Source organism: Cupressus sempervirens, chromosome 3 (genome assembly GCF_028749045.1).
Source record: "Cupressus sempervirens isolate cs-2001-9-10 chromosome 3, ASM2874904v1, whole genome shotgun sequence".
NCBI lineage: Eukaryota > Viridiplantae > Streptophyta > Pinopsida > Cupressales > Cupressaceae > Cupressus > Cupressus sempervirens.
The window spans coordinates 260336895-260357973 of NC_143120.1; the positions used below are offsets into that span (position 1 = coordinate 260336895).

At 38.0% G+C, this 21079-nt stretch overlaps 1 protein-coding gene across 1 annotated transcript in view; it reads right to left on the reverse strand.

The window, feature by feature from the left end:
* Window positions 1-1303: 1303 nt before the first annotated feature.
* Window positions 1304-21079, reverse strand: part of HEME2 (Uroporphyrinogen decarboxylase) — a 97610-nt gene continuing 77834 nt past the window's right edge. The window contains exons 6-7 of the mRNA XM_089819356.1: window positions 1928-2547; window positions 1304-1700 (exon numbers count right to left, since the gene is read on the reverse strand). Of these exons, the coding sequence (XP_089675482.1) occupies window positions 2032-2547 (516 nt within the window). The 3' untranslated portion in view covers window positions 1304-1700; window positions 1928-2031. The remainder of the gene's footprint in view (window positions 1701-1927; window positions 2548-21079) is intronic.

The window sequence follows — 21079 nt, forward strand, 5'->3', positions numbered from 1 at the left end:
TATTGGGTTTTGAATTTAAAAAAATTTACAAAATTTGTGCTTAAGGAAGATCACTATAGTGATTGATTTTGTCAGTGATTACATTAAGGATCACAAATTTACCATATTCATTGCATAAGCTGGAGAAATAAGTATCAAAAGAAACACTAATCAAATCAAGCCATCACTGGAATCATAATTTGATCGTCTTATATATCAGTTAATTGAAAAGGATCAAGAGTTATGAATATTTTTACTTTGTAGATTATATTTAAAACTCATTCATATAGAGTCACAACTATATTAGAACTTTACATTGCATCTACACAATCAAGAAATGATCACGAGAAAAACAAAAGTGGTGTTGCAATAACCTTAAACAAGAAAAATAGATTGACATAATATACTAAAAGGAGAGAGTTACAAAATGCAATGAATGCCAGTCTCAAGTGGTTTGAGTCAGACTGTACTCTGCCGCGGGGTCCATGCGTTGATAGTTGTAGAAAAAAAAAGTGGCGTTGCAATAACCTTAGACAAGAAGAATAGTTTGACATAATATACTAAAGGGAGAGAGTTACAAAATGCAATGAATGCCAGTCTCAAGTGGTTTGCGTCAGACTGTACTCTGCCGCAGGGTCCGTGCGTTGATAGTTGTGATACGTCAAGAAGCAGGAATGTCAGGATGGAGAGAGGGAAGGAAGACGGATGGCATACCCAGCCAGTCGAAATAACTGGCCGGGCAGGAACGGCCCCCGTAGCCGGTGCCAATTAAACAGAAGCCCCAATGTACCCCCATACTACGAACACGTCCCATCATTCTCAATTGTCATTGTTCTGAAAACTACGGGGAGCATAGGTGATTTGTTCTTTAAGAGGGATTTTGAACACAAATTTATTATATTATCATAAACAACCCCTCCTGAGAATGTGTCCCAAAATGGTTAACAATTTTCACCATGAGTTCTGAATATAGAAAGTTCATTTTTAGAGGCAACTGCTGGAGGAATTTTTATGGAATATTGGATGCGTAAATGTTCCCTCTTCAACTAGATTGTCCAAATTTAAGTCCACTCCCAAATTATCAAAAGCTTTCACAAAAACATGTGACTTTCATTAGTGAAAAAGATTTTACTCGATGTCTATTTAGTCATTTTCAGCACAAAATATATATAGAAAATTCATTTGTTCCTTAGCTTGGCTCAACTTCTGCCAAAACTGGAATGCTTTCTAATGACTTGTGAATGCAAATCGACTACTTTGTTAGCATCATTATACAGTAAATGTCCAAAGAGATGTAGAAATATGCTATTCTTCGGTCACGAGATTAAAACATGGTGAATGCGATTTTTATCAAGACCTTAACATATTACAAAATTAGTCTACCCATATCATGAGTAGCAAACTTTAACCAACTCTGAGATAACAAAATTACAAGCATTGGACTACTCGTGCATGTCAGGTTTCTACATTACCGATCGAAAATAAAAGCTAAAGTGGGTGCAGTATAAAGCCCTGGTCCTCTGGAACTGTAAGGTGAAAGGAAGAAAATGTTTATAAAATCCATCACTAGAGAAATCCTGAGTTATGATGAAGATTGGAATGACACTGCTGTCAATGCCACCGAACATCAATGTCAATTGTAGCTTTGAATTGTGCGGTAACCCGGCCACTTTCTTCTTTCTCCAATCCCCACAGTATTGGGCCTCTGCTTAAAAAGAAAGCTGAAACGACCACCAGAATTGTACAATAATCACATAGTCTATTAGATTAGCAAAGAGTAATAGAAACTGGTACAAAATCAAAGAAATATGATGAAGTTGCCTTCTTAAAGTTTACCTATACAAATGCTTTATTTCCAAAACTTTATTTCTCTACAGTGCAATGTTTTTTTCCCCAATTAATGTTCTCAAAAAAAGCACTAATGGCACGATGATTTTGCAAAAAATACCTGTGCGAAAGGATTTGGATTGTCTTGTCTTAGGCATAGAATGGAATTGGATGAAAATAGCATGAAATATTATTGATTTTGATAAGATATGATTCTTCCAATGGCTAATATGTTATTTCTTTCGCTACTTCAAAAAAATGTGCAACATTCTCCTCTGGGGTGCCAACTAATACGCCGTGTCCCAGATTAAGGATATGTTTGTTTCTGCCAGCTTTGGCCACTGTGTCATAAATTCGTTTTCTTATAAAATCTTTTGATCCAAAAAGTGCACCAGGATCCACATTTCCTTGAACTGCAACATTTTCTCCCAATCTTTTCCTAGCTTCTGCCATATCAACCTTCCAATCTAGACTAATAACATCGACACCAGATAAGTAAAGCCTTTCCAGTAATCCTCCAGATCCACTGGCATACAGAATTAAAGGCAAGCTTGGGTGGGTTCTTTTCACAGAATCCACAATGTGTTTCAAGTAAGGAAGACTGAATTCTTCAAAATCCACTGGACTAAGCTCTGTTGCCCAGGAATCAAAAATCTGAACTACTTGAGCTCCACTGTCAGCTTGATATTGAATATATTTTACCATAGATTCTGCAAATATTTTCAGCAATGCATGGAGAACCTGCATGTGAAAGGTACAGCATATCAATTTTTAACAAAACAATGTTATTAGGAAACAATGTCGGTTTTATAGTTGGAGTTCCAACAAAAATATAATTTTATGTACATCGGCGTCATATCAAAGCAAGACATAGTGGCATTCTTAATTGAACTTCATGGTGTAGTAGTTATGTCACAGAAGTTTACTCAGTTTGACAATTTACTACACAACATACATTCAGTCAAGGCAGATATTACAAAACCCTTTGTATGTATATATTAATACAATGCTCTAGAAACTAGTGTTGGAAGCTCAAACTGGGTTTGCAAAGTTAGGTTGGAAGATTTGAAACCCCACCCAAAAAATAAAGTCTGATAGCATAGGATTCCAATTTAGCACCAAATAATTTTTTGATCGATGCAAGGCATATTTCAATCAAGAGATTATAATTAAACTTGCTAGTATATTAAGTAAATAAATGCTTGCTCAACCAGTACAACACAACAGAAAATAAGATGTCCCAAATATCAATCTATGAAAACACATATCAAGCAACCTGCATGTAAATGCATGAGAAAACTCACCAAGTAAAATGAATGTTAATTCTTCTGTAGATAGAGACTTTAATTAAACGAAATGCTGATAAAATGAACCTTGAGTAATAAAGCAATTTGACTCAACCATGATAGTAGAAAATTGCATGATCTTTAATTCTTAGGAAGAACAAGGTACCAGGGACAAAAACAGGCTAGGTTTTTCCAATTAACACTTAATTACTTCAGGATATTACAACATTCAACAGTGGAATATTCACCTGTTTCTCATGGTAAATGGGACTCGATTATTGGAAAAACTGGAAATGAAATTTTATAAACTGCAATGTGTCCAAAAATGTCTGAAATATTCAAATCAGTCATTTAGAGTAGAAAGGATATTCAAGAAATGTAATATTATATATATAATCTTCAATACAAAAGATAGGCATGACTAGCGTGTTTACTGAAGCGTCACTCACATTACAAATGAAGTAACCAAACCAAATGAAAATGAAATAAAACATTACCAGAATGGGTTCAGGTCCAGGCTCAGATTTGGGTTTGCAGGTTTGCTTCAGGGAGTCAGCCAAAAAGATTGAGGTTGAGTTCATTTTGAATTCATTACCCAAGCTACTATTATATTGTGGATGCTTCTACAGTTAAATTATAAAATAAACATATCCATATTTTAATCCCTTTATATTTAAATTTCTGTTTGCCATAAAACATTTAAATGTCAAGTTCATTGTTTGTTAAAATTTAAAAAGACGTTTCTACATTTACAGGGCTGAAATGTGTTAATAAAGTGTCTTAAGACTACCGTAAACACTTTGTACTTCCCCGAGGGCCCAGCTATACTAATTTAGTAATTGCTAAGTCATGAGTGGACAGAGTCGAACAATAATAACAATTGTGTGACACTGTAAGCAAACAAGCAGAGCATTCTCAAAAGATTTATAGTGTTTTAATGTTTCAGCATACTAGCATAGTATATGATTGACAACCTTTCTTGAATTAACAGGAAATGACCTTCACCCCTGCCATTCCTTAGAGTCAACTAGAGATGATTCTGGCCAATTGAACTGAAAAAATAAAAAATAACCCACCTTCCTGGTTTGCCCAACCATACCCAGTCCACGTCCACATGTGCCATTTGGCTTCAAAGGTGAGCAAAATTAAAAAGGACCGTGGCCAAAAACAAGCTAGGTCCTCAATATGGCTGAATCCATGAACCAAACCTGCAAACCCATATCTGAGCCTGGACCTGAGGCCATACTGGTAATGTTGTATTTTGTTTCCATTTGGTTTGGTCATTTCATTTAAAATTTGAGTTGTTGATTTTTAGAATCGCTGCAAATGTATTAACATTTCCTCTTCGGTATGTGTTTTCCAAGAGCAACGATCTCTCTTATATTGTGGAAAACACATGGAGAGAAGGGACATGTCTATTCATTATTATTTAATTAATATAACAATTGATTATTTAACTATATATATAAATAATAACAATTGATTACATATATATATATATATAACAATTGATTATATCTCTCTTATATTGTGGAAAACAAATAGAGAGAAGGGACATGTCTATTCATTATTATTCAATTAATATAACAATTGATTATTTAACTATATATATAAATAATAACAATTGATTATATATATATATATATATATATAAATAATAACAATTGATTATTGTATATATATAATCAATTGTTATTATTTATATATATATATATATATATATATATATATATATAATCAATTGTTATTATTTATATATATAGTTAAATAATCAATTGTTATATTAATTGAATAATAATGAATAGACATGTCCCTTCTCTCTATGTGTTTTCCACAATATAAGAGAGATAATCTTTAGTTTCGTCTCATGGGTTTTTAACTTTTTATCCAACTTAAGCTACCAAACATTAACACTCCCTTTTACCTAGGGAGGATAAACACGGGATAGATATCACACCATTGGTAATATTAAGAATGGCATTTGATATCATGAGTATTGGCTTCCAAAATATCAATCTATGATATTCCCCAAATACTCTAAGTAATGCCCTGCAAAATATCAACACATGATATTCACCAAGCACTCAATAAGGTAATAGCCTGCAAAATATCAACATATGATATTCACCAAATACCTATCATATATCTATACAAACAACTCATAAACGGTAAGTGAATGACATCCAACACTTAGTTGTTGATTTACAAGATATAATTTATCATGATTTAAGTTATTGTAAGATCGTCACTTTCCAATAACTTCTACAAATACAAGTGACAATCATTTGGAAGTCATCGCTTCCTCATGATGTACACAGAGGGTACGCCCATTAAAATCATACGATCACACATATGGACTTTCGAACTCCCTTTGAATATCAATCATCTAAGCTCTACATCCAATGATACTTTTGATGGAGCGTTAAACGTCCTCTAAATCTGATACCAATCCTCCTTTTCCTACAAGAGCATCCTCAAAAAAGAGCAAGGCAAATAGCTCTTATAATACATATCGAAATAAAAAATAAGAAAGAGACTAATATAATATTCAAGGATAATAAATAGTTATTTGTAGATCAACATCCTTGATGCAAGTTGCTCCAATGAAGGTTTATATGAATCAAGTATGAAAATGTCTTCATATAAGCATTTGTCAAACAATGGGAATGGAACATTAATTTTATTCCCACCCCCCACAAGTTGCTCCAATGAAGGTTTATACGAATCAAGTATGAAAATGACTTCATATAAGTATTTGTCAAACAATGGGAACAGAACATCAATTTTATTTCCGCCCCGCCACCCAATGTAGAGTTTCCACTCTTAAAATTTCACTGTAATGTCTCTAGTAAGGTGGTTACTTGATTTTCCTTAAAAATTCCCAACAAATATCTGGATTGTATGTGTGAATGTCATTTTATAAATTCTCTTTGCAATATAAGTAACTCAGTTTGCATGTCCACTTGTGAAGAGTTTCCAATTTTACTTATAATCTCTTTGCTTCTACTGCTCCCAGATTTTTTGACAAATAATTAATATATTTATATTGTATATATCTATCAATATGTTTATATTGAATGATATACATATTAATATGTTTATATTCATGTTTCATCTTTTTCCAATTGAGTATAGAGAGAAGTCATTCCATAATTATTCATCTTGCTTCCTCGTTAAATAATCAAATTTACTATCTTTATATACTTATATATTGTTTTTATTAGAAATATTCGCGAGTCTAGCCAGATTCTCCTTCACGTAATCGGTCTCATACCCTCATATCGACCATAATTGTTCTATTAGTCGATCATCTGAACCTCTGATGCAATGTCTCCAGATGATAATTCTTTGTTTCTAAGTCAATCACCTAATCTCCTTTTGCAAGTTCTCCCAAGAATTATTCTCGTTGGTTAAGGAAAAATATTATCAATTCGTCTCATTTTCTTTGTCCTTGCGATTATCTCATCCATACTGATTAAACCATTCCACCTCCCGATCAATGGTCATGCACGTCTCGGTTCTTTACATCTACATGTATTTCTAGATATGGTCCCGAAACTAGAGCTTATTGGGGCTGAATTTCTCCACCGCGGACTTCCCCTTGAGAGTTTGTTCACCATAGGGAAGAAAATAAAGAAAAGGTGTCATTTTTCCTCGATCCATACCCTTTTCGCAGGTATCATTCGGAAGTACTGATATTGTCATTTGTTAACACCAAGGAGTCCCCATTGTGAGGCCCGATGCTATCCAGCTTGGGATAAGATTCCAAAGGGGGGTTGTTGCAATAGGGAAAGGAGAGGTCATGGGATAGAAAGCCGTCAGAATTTTCCTTGAATTCAGTTTCATCTCGAGCCGGGAAGAACATCTGAGTTGTAGGGATGTTTCAGGCTCCACGCCAGCACTATAGACGTTGAACCCTCGCTTTCTTTGAACCCAGTCTGCTTCCATCCTAAGCTTAGCTTTTCATTTACAACTCCTTTGCTCTAAGTCCAACGCAGCTTGCTCCATGGATTTAGATATTTGCATAGATGGGCATTATTTACAATGTGGGCTGCAACAAGAAATTTCTCTCCTCAGCCTATCCATTTGGCCCTCTTGCCTATCATATACAATTGCTGACCCCATGGGAGGTTTTTTAATTCCTTCATCTTATATTTGCAGCCTGGCACTCTGATACCATGTTGATTTTCAGAATCGCTGTAAGTGTATTAAAGTTTCCTGGGCGGTATATGTGTGTATGTTTTCCAAGAGCAGCGATCTCTCTTATAATGCGGAAAACACATGGAGAAACATGTCCCTTCATGGAACATCTCTATTCATTATTATTTAATTAATATAACAATTGATTATTTAACTATATATATATCTTCAGTTTAGTCTCTTGAATTTATTCAACTGACACTAACAAAAATTAACACGAGTGAATGCCCTATTCATGCCTTTCTTTTCTATTGAAGATAATATATATAATGTTACATTCCTCACATGTTCTTTCTAGTTCCACTCACTTATATTTCAGTCACTTTTGGATATACTGAAGTTTGTAAAGTTTCATTTCCAATTTTTCCAATAATTAAGTCTCCTTTTATCATGAGAAACAGGTGAATTTTCCACTGTTCACTCTTGTAAAATCCTTAAGTGTTAGTAGAAAAAAAAAACTAGCCTGTTTTTGTCCATGGTAATTCTTTTGTAGATAAAGAATTCAATTAAACAGACATGCTGATAAAATGACCCAGTGAGAAATAAATCAATTTGACTCAACCATGACAGTAGAAAATTGCACAATCTTTAAATCTTAGGAAGAACAAGGTACCATGGACAAAGACAAGCTAGGTTTTCTCCAATTAACACTAAATTACTTCAGGATGTTACAAGAGTGAACAGTGGAAAATTCACCTGTTTCTCATGGTAGAATGGAACTCAATTACTGAAAAAATTAGAAATGAAATTTTTATAAACAACAATATTTCCAAAAGTGACTGAAATAAGTCAATGTACATATATAACTAACTTCAACAGAAAAGAAAGGTATGAATAGGGCAATTACTGAAGCATCACTCACATTACAAATGAAGTGACCAGACCAAATGAAAATAAAATACAACATTACCAGTTTGGGCTCAGGCCGAGGCTCGGATTTGGTTTTGCAGGGTTCACGGATTCAGCCAAAAAAATTGAGGTTGAGTTCATTTTGAATTTATTATCCAGATTCCAAACTACTATTAAATTGTGGAAGCATCTACAATTAACTTACTTATTAAATAAACAAATCCATATTTTAATCCTTTTAATTTTAAATTTATTTGTACAATTGAACGTTTAAAAGTTGAGTTCATTGTTTGTTAAAAACAAAAAAGACATTTCTACATTTACAGGGCTGAAATGTTTCAATAAAGTGTCTTGATACTACTGTAAACACTTTGTACTTCCCTGAGGGCCCAGCTATACTAATTTAGTAATTGCAAAATCATGAGCGAACAGAGTCAAACAATCATAACAATTGTGGGACACTGTAAGAAAACAAACAGGACATTCTCAAAACTTTGGTTGTTTTAAATTTTAATGTTTTAGCATAGTAGCATAGTATATGATGGACAACCTTTCTTGAATTAACAGGAAATGACCTTCCCCCCTGCCATTCCTTAGACCCAACTGGAGATGATGCTGGCTAGTTGAACAGGGAAAATTTAAAAATAACCCACCTTGCTGGTTTTCCCAGCCATTCCCAGTCCACACTCACATCCAGGGCCTGGGTATGAACCAGTGACAATGCCAAAAAATGTAAATCAGTTAATTCAAAATTTTACAAAAAATACAAAGAAATAGTAAAAAAGAATATCATTCTATGAGATATGATAAATGAGATATCTAGCTGCAACCTGCGGCAGAAAGAGTAGCTCTGTAGGAAAAATCCAGTCTTCACAGTCACCAATGCAGTGTCTAACAGAGCTGTTAAAGAATTGATTATGGCGGGAAAGATCTATTTTAAAATTCCTAGAGATAATAGATTAGTATCGAGCATTGGCTAGTATCAAGCACTTTTGGATTAAACTGTGTAATTTTTTCCCTCATCAAAATTACTCTGTTTAATCCAGAAATGCTTGAGACTGATAGCAGACTCACTCAATTCACTAAGATGATTTTACTACAAAAGCTTTATCTTCTAATAATCATTTAATATTATTTTAATAACCCTGTTAAGCCTTACTGCACCAAAACAAAACAAACAAACATAATGCATATCAAACTAAAAAAAATACCTAAACCGTGAATTTGCCATTCTTCAAAAGCTTTACTTTGAAAACAAACCATACACTAAGCCACAACCCTCATAAGGTTATGCTACTCAAGATCCATACACTCCCAACCTACCTGGGCAACCGTCCATTCTAAATTTTGTCTCACTGGATTCCTACCTATCTTCAAGATGTGGTCTCCTTTAAAATGCAAATTCTCCACCATTGTCAACATCCAAAGAATCTTCAACATGGTGACAAAGTATCTTTAACATCTGAACCATCAACATTACCACTTCCTAGTGCCTACTCATCTTTAGCACGTGCAAACTTTCCAGGGCATCTACAGTTCCAATGTTCGTACTCGATGATTGCCAAATCCAGATATTCTCTAGATGGACGTGTGGACCACGAATTTATAACAGCATTAACTTCTAAAATACAACCCAACATTCAGTGAGGACTAACATTAGGCACAAAAGAAGCGATGGTAGCCATCATTCTAAGAATGTCACCAAAACTTGAACTTTGAGGAAAACCTTCAATAATACAACTTGAAACATATAGCCCCGAGTAGATAAGATAAGATAAATTTATTAATGTCTAACAAAAGACCAACAAGAGGATCCAAGGGACTGCCAAAACAAAGCAGAAAGATAGCCCTAAACAGTAGCACCAAATAGTGTCCAGGGAAATAAAATAGAACAAAAGTAAGAGGAAACTAGCAAACCAAACCAAACAAATCAACTAGTTGCTCCAAGCAACTCGCAAAAGTTCAGAACCGACAAACAAGCCTTGGGGCAAGAAGGGACCCCAAGTCGTCTGTAAGGGCCTCTAGAAGAGTTGTAAGTGTAGGATTTGCAAGGTTCCACAACCTTGGGAGATTGAAAAGGGAGATCAAGTGGCCACTTGATACCTTACGTGGGAGAGACTACCATAAAGAATGAGGTGATGAGTTGTCTGAGTGCGGTCTAAGGCAAAACAACTGCTGCAAAGTGAGGTCCCAAAGCTTTGTGCCTCCTAAGGATAAAGCATGAGGCACCTTTGATCCATGTATCTGAAAAAGGATGGGAGAGTTTGAGTCTCCCTCAACAAATAGTAGAATCTCCCTCTAATCTCGTAGTAGATGGTGTTGTAGAATCTCCCTCTAATCTCCTAGTACATGGATTTAGTAGAAAGGTGCCGGCAACAAGGAAAACAAATCGTATGGTCTGCAAAGGAAACAAAGAGGAAGGGCTTAATAAAAACTACAGTTGTATGGAGTGAAGGTTCTAGAATCAAGAATACAATTATTGACAACAAGGACTGGCAACTGATGAAATTCATGGTACCAAGTTCGAGGATTGCGATCAAAAACAAGCTTGGAGATATGGAAAGTCTAAGGGAGGGATGGTATAATTTAAATAAACTTGATGAGCGACGATTGCAGACACAATGGGCCACGAAAGTTATACAAAACAAGCATAAGGCATGGCACGACAAGCACTTGAAGTTGAACAAATTTCAATCAGGACAACTAGTGCTGAAGTATAATGGGCGCAATGAGATCAGACCAGGGAAATTTAAAATAAAGTGGGTCGAGTCATATAAAATCCGCTAAGTGAGCAATAACAAAGCAATAAAATTATGGACGCTTGATGGGAAGGAAGTAGCCGATGTAGTGAATGGGTCGAAGCTAGAAGTCTATCATGAAAGAAATAATGCACCTCCGTGGACGAGCAACTACGAGACAGTCTAAAAATAATAAATATTGGTGTATATATGTAAAATAAAGTGTAAAATAAAATATTAATTTTTTTAGAAGCTAAAGAAAAGAGATAAATATTAATGTGTAATGAGGAAATATGGACTTCAAGCATACGGTCTTGAGAACTTTTAAAGCATAGAAGGCATATAAGCTCACCGTATGGACAATTAAGATTGTGAAGAGGTATTGTAGGACCAACTAAGAACATGGATAGGAGAACAGCACTGTATGACACTTGGAGCAAGTTGACAACAAGAGAAGACACACTGGAGTACATTGCAAAAGATACCCTGATACTGTACGGCCTTCTATACAACAAAAAGACAAGTAAAAGGAGAGGCTTAGCTATATGGCCGTGTGTAGGGAAGAGGCTTAAATGTATGGCCGTACGGCAAAAGGAAGTACGGTTATCATCAATAAATGGCTAAATGTGTATGAAAGCAATCATTGCCAGCAAAGGGAAAAGGACTGTACAGCCTTGGAGATCCTGAAAAGTAACCGTCGTATGGCCATGTGTGGAGGAGAATAGAAGGGGGTACGGTCACTACAAAACAAAGTCGTACAGCCTAGCAAGAGGTAAATTACTGAAATAATCATTGTACGATACATGAGAGTAGTATCTAGAGGAAAGTCAATTATGTACAGCGAGCAAGAAGGAAAGGAATGAAACACCGTACCAGCTAGTGAATTGGGTCATATGGCCTTGCAATCGATGCCCAACAAAGAGTATTTTGAACAATAAACACTTGGAAGACATCGTATAGCCGTACGGGCATACTTAGAGGGAGAAAGTACAGAGAAACACAAAAAATATACCATACGGTCAGGGAATCACCGTACAATAGCAGGGAAGGAAGTATTGTATGACAAGTTGAAAGCAAAGACAATTGTCATACGGCTATAGGTGACGTAGTAATTGGTCACCGTACGACATTCATAAAGAAGGAATTGGTCACCATACAGACAATAGTAGAACATCAAGAGTGATTCCGTATGGTCGTATGAAGATAGAGATTAGAAGCATGCAAGCCAAGTCCATCATACGGCTCATACAGGAGTTATAGGTGGTTGTACAGCCACTACTATAGGTAAGGCAGAACACTTAGCAAATGAGACAATACCGTACGGCCTTCGAAATGAGAAAAGGGTATAGGCAAGGTATGGAGAAATTATAAAACATCATTGCACGGTCGTATGACATAAGTTGATACAAGGGTCGACAAAAAAGAAGGGTGATAGGAGGTTCTAAAAAAAAAAGACAAATCAAAACAGTTGACAATGGAAAACGTATGGTACCGGAGGGACAGACATAAACAGGTAATGAAGAAAACATAAGCGGTTGGCAAAAAGAATATGGGATAGGAAGAAAATCACAAAAATGGTGTGTTCCATGGACTTTTGTGTGAGTTTGAGGGTGTTAATTTGGTCTTGGCAACGGGGGCGTTGCCCCTTGACCCCGCCCTATATCGCGACAAGGATCGTGCCTGGGGCTTTGCCCCAGGACCCTACGGGGGCACTACCCCTCGACCCCGCTGGGGGCGATGCCCCCTAGACCCCCAGTCAATTCAATTATCAGTCATGGGAATTGTGACCAGTTGATGAGACTGGGAGCAGCTACAAGCATGGAGTGTTTGTATGCCAGAGGTGGAGAGGGCACTGGAGCAAGCCTTTCGAGAGGGGTGCTACGCTTTGAGGTACTTGGAGTAGGTGTTGGACGTGAGGCTGTCTTGGTGGATGCATAGAGAGCTCAGGAGGAGCTGATCATCCAGTTGGAGGCAGTAGAGCGACACTTGGCTCAGCGTACCACGAGTTGGAAGTAGAGTCAAAAGCAGAGAAGGCAACACAGGTAGCTATCAAGGTCAGATTGGCTAAGGAGATAGTATTGTGTTAGCAGAGGTTACAGATGCAACATGTTTTAGAGACCAGATTGGTGTAGGCACAAGAGGAATGTGAATGTGATGTGACGGAAAAAGATCTATTCCATTTTGTTAATTTGTCTTGGTAATTTTGTAATTGTCGTCTGGAGACAACTTTACTTTTTGGGGGGGATGATGTTGTCAGTAAAATCTATATTGTAACCGACGAGTAGAAGTGTATCTGAAAGGGCACGTGACGGTTGCGTCACCCCTTCGGGAAAGTATATGTACATCGTTCGGAAGGGACTTTGGATCATCATCATTTGTAATCATTATCATCATTGTAATTAGATTGTAAGCATTGAGTGCATATATGAATAAAGTATCTGTTTTGTGTTATAACTTACTATACTACATGCGTTAAGTATCCTTTTACCTTGTACGGTAAACAGATGGGGTAGGGAAGAATAAACAGATGGGGTAGGGAAGAATGAAGTGTCTTTGTGTCCACCATCTCTATATCACAAAGCTGGCAGATCTTGTCATTCCTAGCTAACTAATGATTGATCTAAATGTGAAGCCTATGAGAGCCCACTCCGAATTAACCAAGAGAAAAATACAAAGCGCATGTGAACAACCATGAGACAGGTATGAGGGGCAAACAATGATCCCAACCTATAACTCGAGAAAGTGCTTTGCATAGAAAGTCATTATCAAGAAAAGCTCCCCAAGCGGACTTGCCCACGTAGTGAGAATATATTGTCTGCAAATGTCTATCCTAATATGCATGTTCATCTCTTGTCGGGGTGGCATAAGATGAGAGGGGGCATCCAAGGAATACTGGAAAAGGGGAAGGCAATCAATATCAATCCCAACTGAACCCAAAAGAGCCAAGCCTTGAGCGAACCAACATTGAGCCTCCCAAGTGGGATTAGAGCATGCAATAGCCTCCACAGAATAGTAGGAAATGTATGAATATCTGTAACATCTGTCAGAGGAGACTACAAAGCACCGTAGGCGATGTAAGAACCAAACCAAGTCAAAGATAGTACCAAGTTTGAAAGGATGGGCCCCAAACTTAGCAGGGACACTATTGTGTTGAGTAGGTTGTCTAAATCCGATGATGCGCTAGAAGAAAAGAGTCTAGACCCACTCCATAGAGGACTAGTCCGATTTCAATAAAGACAACCCCCAAATGACAAACCCATAGAGCATTGTTGGTCTAATCAAAGTGTCCAAAAGAGTCAGCCTTGGACATGGTGTTCTAGAAGTGATGCCTAAAACACCACTTCTCAACAAGGGCCAAAGAGCCATAACCCTTATTAATACAAGGTTGAAGTGTCGGTCTCATGCCCAAGCGAGGAAAAGAGAACCTGACCCTTGGATGTGTAGGAAGAAGAAATCTCAACCTCCATGTCGTGAAAAAAGAAATGAAGGTGAGAGGTCTTGAGACAATTCAAGACTGTTACCTTGGCCTTATACAAGTTCACCGTCAACTGCAGTGAGTCATCAAAAGAACCAAGGCCGTCAAGGAGTCTTTGTAAACCATCTGAAGATAAGACCGAGAGGAGCACATCGTCTACAAAAGCAAAATAGAATCGACCTAGTGTAAGGAATTACCATCCCCTGAGAACTTTAGCTCATCAATGTGGAGGCCAAACAATGTAGGAGACAAAGGGCAACCTTGCTTAACGTCAATGGTGCTTCGAATAAAGTCTGACATCCCCTAAGGGGTCATGATGACATCCCCTAAGGGGTCATGATGCAACCAACCACAGTCTCGTTGAGTCTCATGATGTTAGTCGAGAGATTCTATAAGATACCAATGTCACATAATCTTTCGAAGAGGGTTGTCCTAGGAACTGAATCAAACGCTTTGCAAAAATCCACAAAAGCAACAATGTATCTTCACAAATGGATGACACACTTCCTCAATAATAGCCCTGAGAGTCAAGATGTAGTCTATGGTCTGAAAATCCAAAAGCCAGATTTCCCTATAGCTCAAATATGTCTTTGATCCAGATCCTAGGAAAGAATAGCATGTAAAATTGTAGCATATAGCTTAGAGAAAGTGAGCCCAACCATGATGGTCCTATAATTGTTGGGATTTGAATCTAGCCTAGCCTTACAAATCGAATGGATGATACGTTGTAACCAAGATGGGGGCAACCTCATACAAGCCACCCTATTGAAGAATTTTGTGAGGAACAAGCCCAAAACCATGATGTCATTCTTGAAGAGTTCTGCCTAAAAGCTTTCCTCATCAGTACCCCTACTACTATTCATGGACCTAACCATCTCACTGATGTTGGTGAAGGTGAAAAGTGCAAGTGGTGAGGCGTGACAATGAAGGAAGGTTGGCCAAGGATATCATAAAGGGTGGAGGGGTGGGAGACCAATGAGTTGTGATCCAAGGTGGGGGCAGACCCACAAAAAAGGTGTGTCATAAGGCCTTGGGGGACTAAAGGAGTTATGCCCGAAGAGACCAACTACAATACGAGATGAAAGTACACTTGTAGTGGAGTAAGGGGTCGTAGGGGTATTTCAACAACACGTAGGCATTCATAAAGTGTGGTGGAAGGACTTGCAATCATCGTCATACCATTGGTTGATAGAGAAAGAGATCTTAGTGTGGAGATCCAACAACTGGTGCGGTGGGGGAATGAGAGGAGGGAAGCCTCTCATATAGATGGAAAAAGGCGGCCAAAATAGGTGGCAGCACTCTCAAGGGTGGAGATAAGATAAATTAGGAATCCGAAGGAAGAAGCACCCTAAGGTGTGTGGTGAAGAGGTCCTAGTCTCCACTATCAAAACTAAGGGAGATGCAGGGAGTAGGGGGCAGAGAAAGGGAGGGGGGTTGCGGTAGTGGGAAGGGGAAGGAAGAAGCCCCCTAAGGTGCATGGTGAAGAGGTCTTGGTGTCCATGTCAAAACTAAGGGAGATGAGAGGTGTAGGGGGCAAAGAAAGGGAGGGGCGTTGCGGGAGTGGGAAGGGGCGGATAGGGGAAGGGACGGATAGGGATGGGGAGGCTTGAATGGTAAGGATGAGGAGGGCATGGTCGGTGAGAGGAAGGTAGGTGATGGTAAAATGTTTGACTAGAGAAATGAGAGAGGAACAAGAGAGGGTTTAGTCCACCACGCTTGTACCCCCACAGTAATGCCAAGTGAACAAATTGGAGCAAGGGAGGCAAAGAACATCATTTGGGATCACCAAGACCGAAGACTTGCACAACTATAGAAAATGATGGTAGTGCCTCATAAGAGGGCCCAAAGAATCCTCAGAAGGCCTGTAAAGACCAAGGGGGTCGGATCCAACATAGAGGAACAAATCAAATCTAACACCCGATCGTGGAGGGAAATCTGCAAGCCCTAGTTTGTGCATTGAAGTTACCAACAATAATGATGTCCCCCAATATAGAGGACCTAGTAATGTTGTTATATAAGTTTGTGAATGGGTCCCTCTCTGACCCATTGTGTATTGCATTGAGAGAGGATGTCAATGGAGAAACACACAACGATGAATAAATCTTTGAGGCGTGAAGCCACCTAGAAAACATGGACCAACATAAATCTAGTATAACTATCGGAGTGAACCACAAAAGTCACACTATGTAATATCCCAACCCTCAGAACTGTAGAAAATTTAGAACTAGTGACATTGTTACGAATAGTTTGCATGCAACCTCGAAGATGAAAGTTTTGATGTCCCTGAGATACTCTAGCTGGGACTGTTATTAAACCGATGATATATTGACCAAAACAATTGATACACAGATGGTCCAAGATAATTATACCATTGGCAGCCAAGAATGACAATGCTATTTCATTGATATATATATATATATATATATATATATATATATATATATATATATATATATATATATATATATATATATTTCTAATACAAGAACTGGCAGATACAATCAACTGAAATGTGAGCTTAAATGAAATACTTCTTTGACTACCACAAATTACAGTCCTAATATGCCGGAATAAAATACAATAGAGGGCACCTGGAATGATGTATGCAGACCTGAAATGAGCTAGGACTGCAGTTTGAGACTGATCCTTGTTACCTATATTGACCCAACCCGTCGATACCTCTTTAGACCAATGCTATCTTGCATGCTAACCCTAATACCTGCTTACCACAGTGGATGTTGTCTATGTGGAGGAATAAACTTACTTGACTCTTGGAGGATAGACGTATGCACTATTGCCGCGATATAGCCTGATACTACCTTGCAGATTCACACAAGCCTCTCTCCCTGTTGCATTCAGCTCCTACTTGTCCCATCGAACTTGCTATTGCTGCTTCAACACTGCCAGTGAATGCTACGCAATGTATTACAGAACTCGTTTAATGCAGGGATCTCCAACTCCAACACATTTATGAGGGGACTATCCACTCTATTGTCCAACCTTCTCCCACTCTCACGTGAAGTTCCACCATTCCCTCCTTGGCTGTGAGTAACTACTCTTACTGGTGTCGTCCAAGCATGGACTGTCTGTTGAGGTGCTATTATATAACCGACTCTCTTCTGCTATACTCATTCATGAATCCATGTTCCTGTCGTGTTGATACCATACAAAGTGTCGATATTATCTGAGCCACTTAACACCTGTAGATGGGCTTCCGCAAGGTGCTCTTTCTATTCCCTTAGCTATGGATTTTTACTAACTTCTATTTCTACCATCAAAACACAAAATGCCAGTACTAACCTGTACGTACCATCTCCTTGAAATGACTTCAAACACCTATACTTTCTCTCATGCCATTGAACTTCCACTCCTCGTAAAACTTCAATGCATCAACTTGGAATCATAGTTCTGAAGCGCAAATGTGAGATACTAGGTTTGCATCTAGTCTCATTGTTTTCCTTAAGGGGTTCCGTCCTTAGGAAATATCTAGTCACATTTAAGCAACTCTTAGGATTTTAGAAAAATAACATATATTCGTGGTGTCAATCCCAATGTAGCTCCATGCTTTTATAACCACGATATGAGGGAAGATACAAACAACTAGGCAATGTGGGATTAAATGCCAATTTCGTCTTTTAGTCACTTAAGTTACTTTACAACTTTATAACATTAAAATATTTAAATAAATCACTTAAGTCACTTGAACTTTAATATCTCTTAAAATACTTGTCTGATTGCCATGCCGTCTAAAATAGGAGTCTCTCCTCATAATTCCCCATGTGACCAAATACACTTTCTAAAAATAGAAAGGGTCCATCTCTATTACCCCTAACTTACTATACATAGTAAGTACGGCAAATGGAGTCCAAATGATATCGAACAAAGGCCAAATCCATGAATCGTTGAATGTTGGAGATGAATCGATCTTCAAAAGACCCTCTAACCATCCTCATTAGCCTACAAGGATCCAATATTAGGCTAATCCTTGAAATTCTGATGCTAGCAACCAATGGGGACATTGCACACTATGAAGCCAACTATTGACCAAGCAAGCCACCCACACTCCCTCGGAACCCCTGACACCCCCAAAATTCCAAACCTCATCCCTTTAAACCGATAACCAATGAAACCCAGTGATGTCAGGGAGTGGTCAAGCGAGGCTCTAATGGATCTCGGTGACAAGAAGATCAATTGAGCCAACTACATCACAAAGCAAACCCGATATGGACAAAAAGATCCAATTGTTGTTCAAGTAGTTCACATTCAAGGAACCAACACAACATTCCTTCATGCCCATCCACACCTATGATCGTCATTTATAAGCGACTCCTGGATGGTTTTCCAATCATAGAGGAAAGGAATCTCTAATCATTGCCTTCAGGTTCATGATAACTGCCCATTTTTCATTGTGTTTCATTGTTGCCACAAGTTCCCAGGATTGCTTCATTTCTATCATCTGTGATGACAAAAGAAAAGAGTAGCCCATCATGAGTGATTAGAAGAGGAAGGCCACAAACGTTCAAGTTTAGTTCATGAACCCTCCTAGTGCGCTCCTTGGCTAATTTGGCATGAACCATTTCCTTAACACCAAACAAAGGTGTGGCATTGTTACTATTGCTACATACTAAGGCACAAGATTATAGTTATTTCTCGATTTAGCATTTGAGTGCCTCTTGCAAGGAAACTAGTTCGGATTACTTAGTTTGGAGTTCCAAAAGGTTTGAGCCTATAGCTAAAACTTGTTCAAAATTTGAAAGTCACTTATTGAGTTTGACACTCTCGGTAGAGACACATTTGAGGCTGCTAGAAACCAATTGCAAATATTTTTTGGGAGAGAATTGTGTCCACCTCTTATTTCTATACCCTTTCTGCAAGTTCTCGCAACACAACACATCCAAGGTTAACTTACACTAATAAGTAAGCCTAGGAGAAGATGGTTAATCCAAATGATCATCCTCAGGACCCTCCATGGCAGCTTAATAAAGACCAAGAGGAAAACCTAGCAAAACACAAGGAAGCTGACAACAGCATGCAACAAGAAGACCACCCAACACTAAGCACAGCAAGCAAGGAAGGCAACATCACAAAAGCCACCAAAAATTGTAGGACCCATAGCCAAGCAGTTTGACAAAGGAAGACGGAGGCCGCAAGTGAAAATGGCCACCAAAAGCTAGGCAATTGATCTCTATGATAACATAGTGGAGACTCCAAAGACCTAGCTTGAGTCTTCCAAGCAAGGAGGAAAGCAAAGGTAGTTTAGTACTACCAATGAAGTGTCGGGCAATGTGAGTCCAAAGTGTTGAGAGACGAAGCAACAATAGGAATAACTTGTGAACAAGGAGAAACCAGTGAACAAGGATCCTGTACTAACCCCAACAGGTTATAACTTCTAACACAAAAAACAAAATTATACTTTAGTTGTTTGACATTTCATCAAACACTTTGCAAGCAAGCTCTGATACCACTTTAATGACCTTGCTCAAATCTGACCTTAAAATGCTGATTGAAGGCTCAAAGAATCCTGAAATTCTGAAAATTGGATCAGACTTGTAGCAAAAACGAACCAGCAGCTATAAATCTTTCCTCCACCACAATTAAGCCTTGTAAAGATGTCCTGCAATCAATCCATGACTGAAAATGAATAGTCCTCAGAAAATGGCTTCCTATAATTTCGGGTCTGCTGAAAGAAGCCTCCTAAAATTTCGGATCTGCTAAAAATGGCTTCCTATAATTTCGGACCTGCTAAAAACGGCCTCCTATAATTTCCGCCCTACTAAAAATGCCTTCTGAAATGTTGAAATGCTGAAAATGGCCTTAGGCCCAATGATGCCCTAGCTGAAGTCACTGTAGTATCACCTCCAAATGTGCAACCCTTCAGAAGATATTCCACTTCCTCAGTTATGCAAATCTAAGGGAGACTCCGTTCCCAAAGACCAATAGACTATCTGAAGACCAACTTGGCTCTACAATAGATTATGTGACTGAATCACAATCTGATGTCAAGAGAGAAATACAAACTGGATGATCAAATGCAAGACTCATAGGGCCTATATATTCATTTTTCAGTAGCTTCCTCTAGAAGTCACTCAAACATTCTAGAAGCATCCAAATATTCTTATGAAATAAAGTGCATTTTTATAAAATGTTACTTTATAATAAAAAGTGCATCTCAACATCAAATTATAAAAATGGGCCCAAATAAAGTAACTTTACTTTATAACAAACGTAAGCCCAAACACTAATCAACTGTAAGGACAAAATACTGCCAAATAGTCGCTGGTCGACTCTCTCCACATCTTCACTAGCCTACGAGAGCCTGTGATAGACTGATCCGACATGCTAAACGATGTCAGCCAAAATGGGGACATGACAGATCCTACAGATGAACCACGACAACAATGCCAAGCAACACCACAAAAGATTGAGAACACTTGACACAAACAACGTGCAACAAGCTACACAACAAAGTTCATGCGAAAGCACTGCGGACAAAAGTAAGCTAGGGTGAGAACAAACAAAATTGCAATAATGATTGCAAAGGCATATAAAATCAATCAGTTATAAACACTCATGAAGACGATCATCACCAAAGAGATGAATGGCCTATCACAGCAAGCAATGACTACCAGACAACCTAAAAATAGTAAATTAGTCATTTTGTTGGCAAAATATTTTGAACCGTTAGACAAGGACCAGTATTCTAAGCAAAGATGCCCCAATTATGC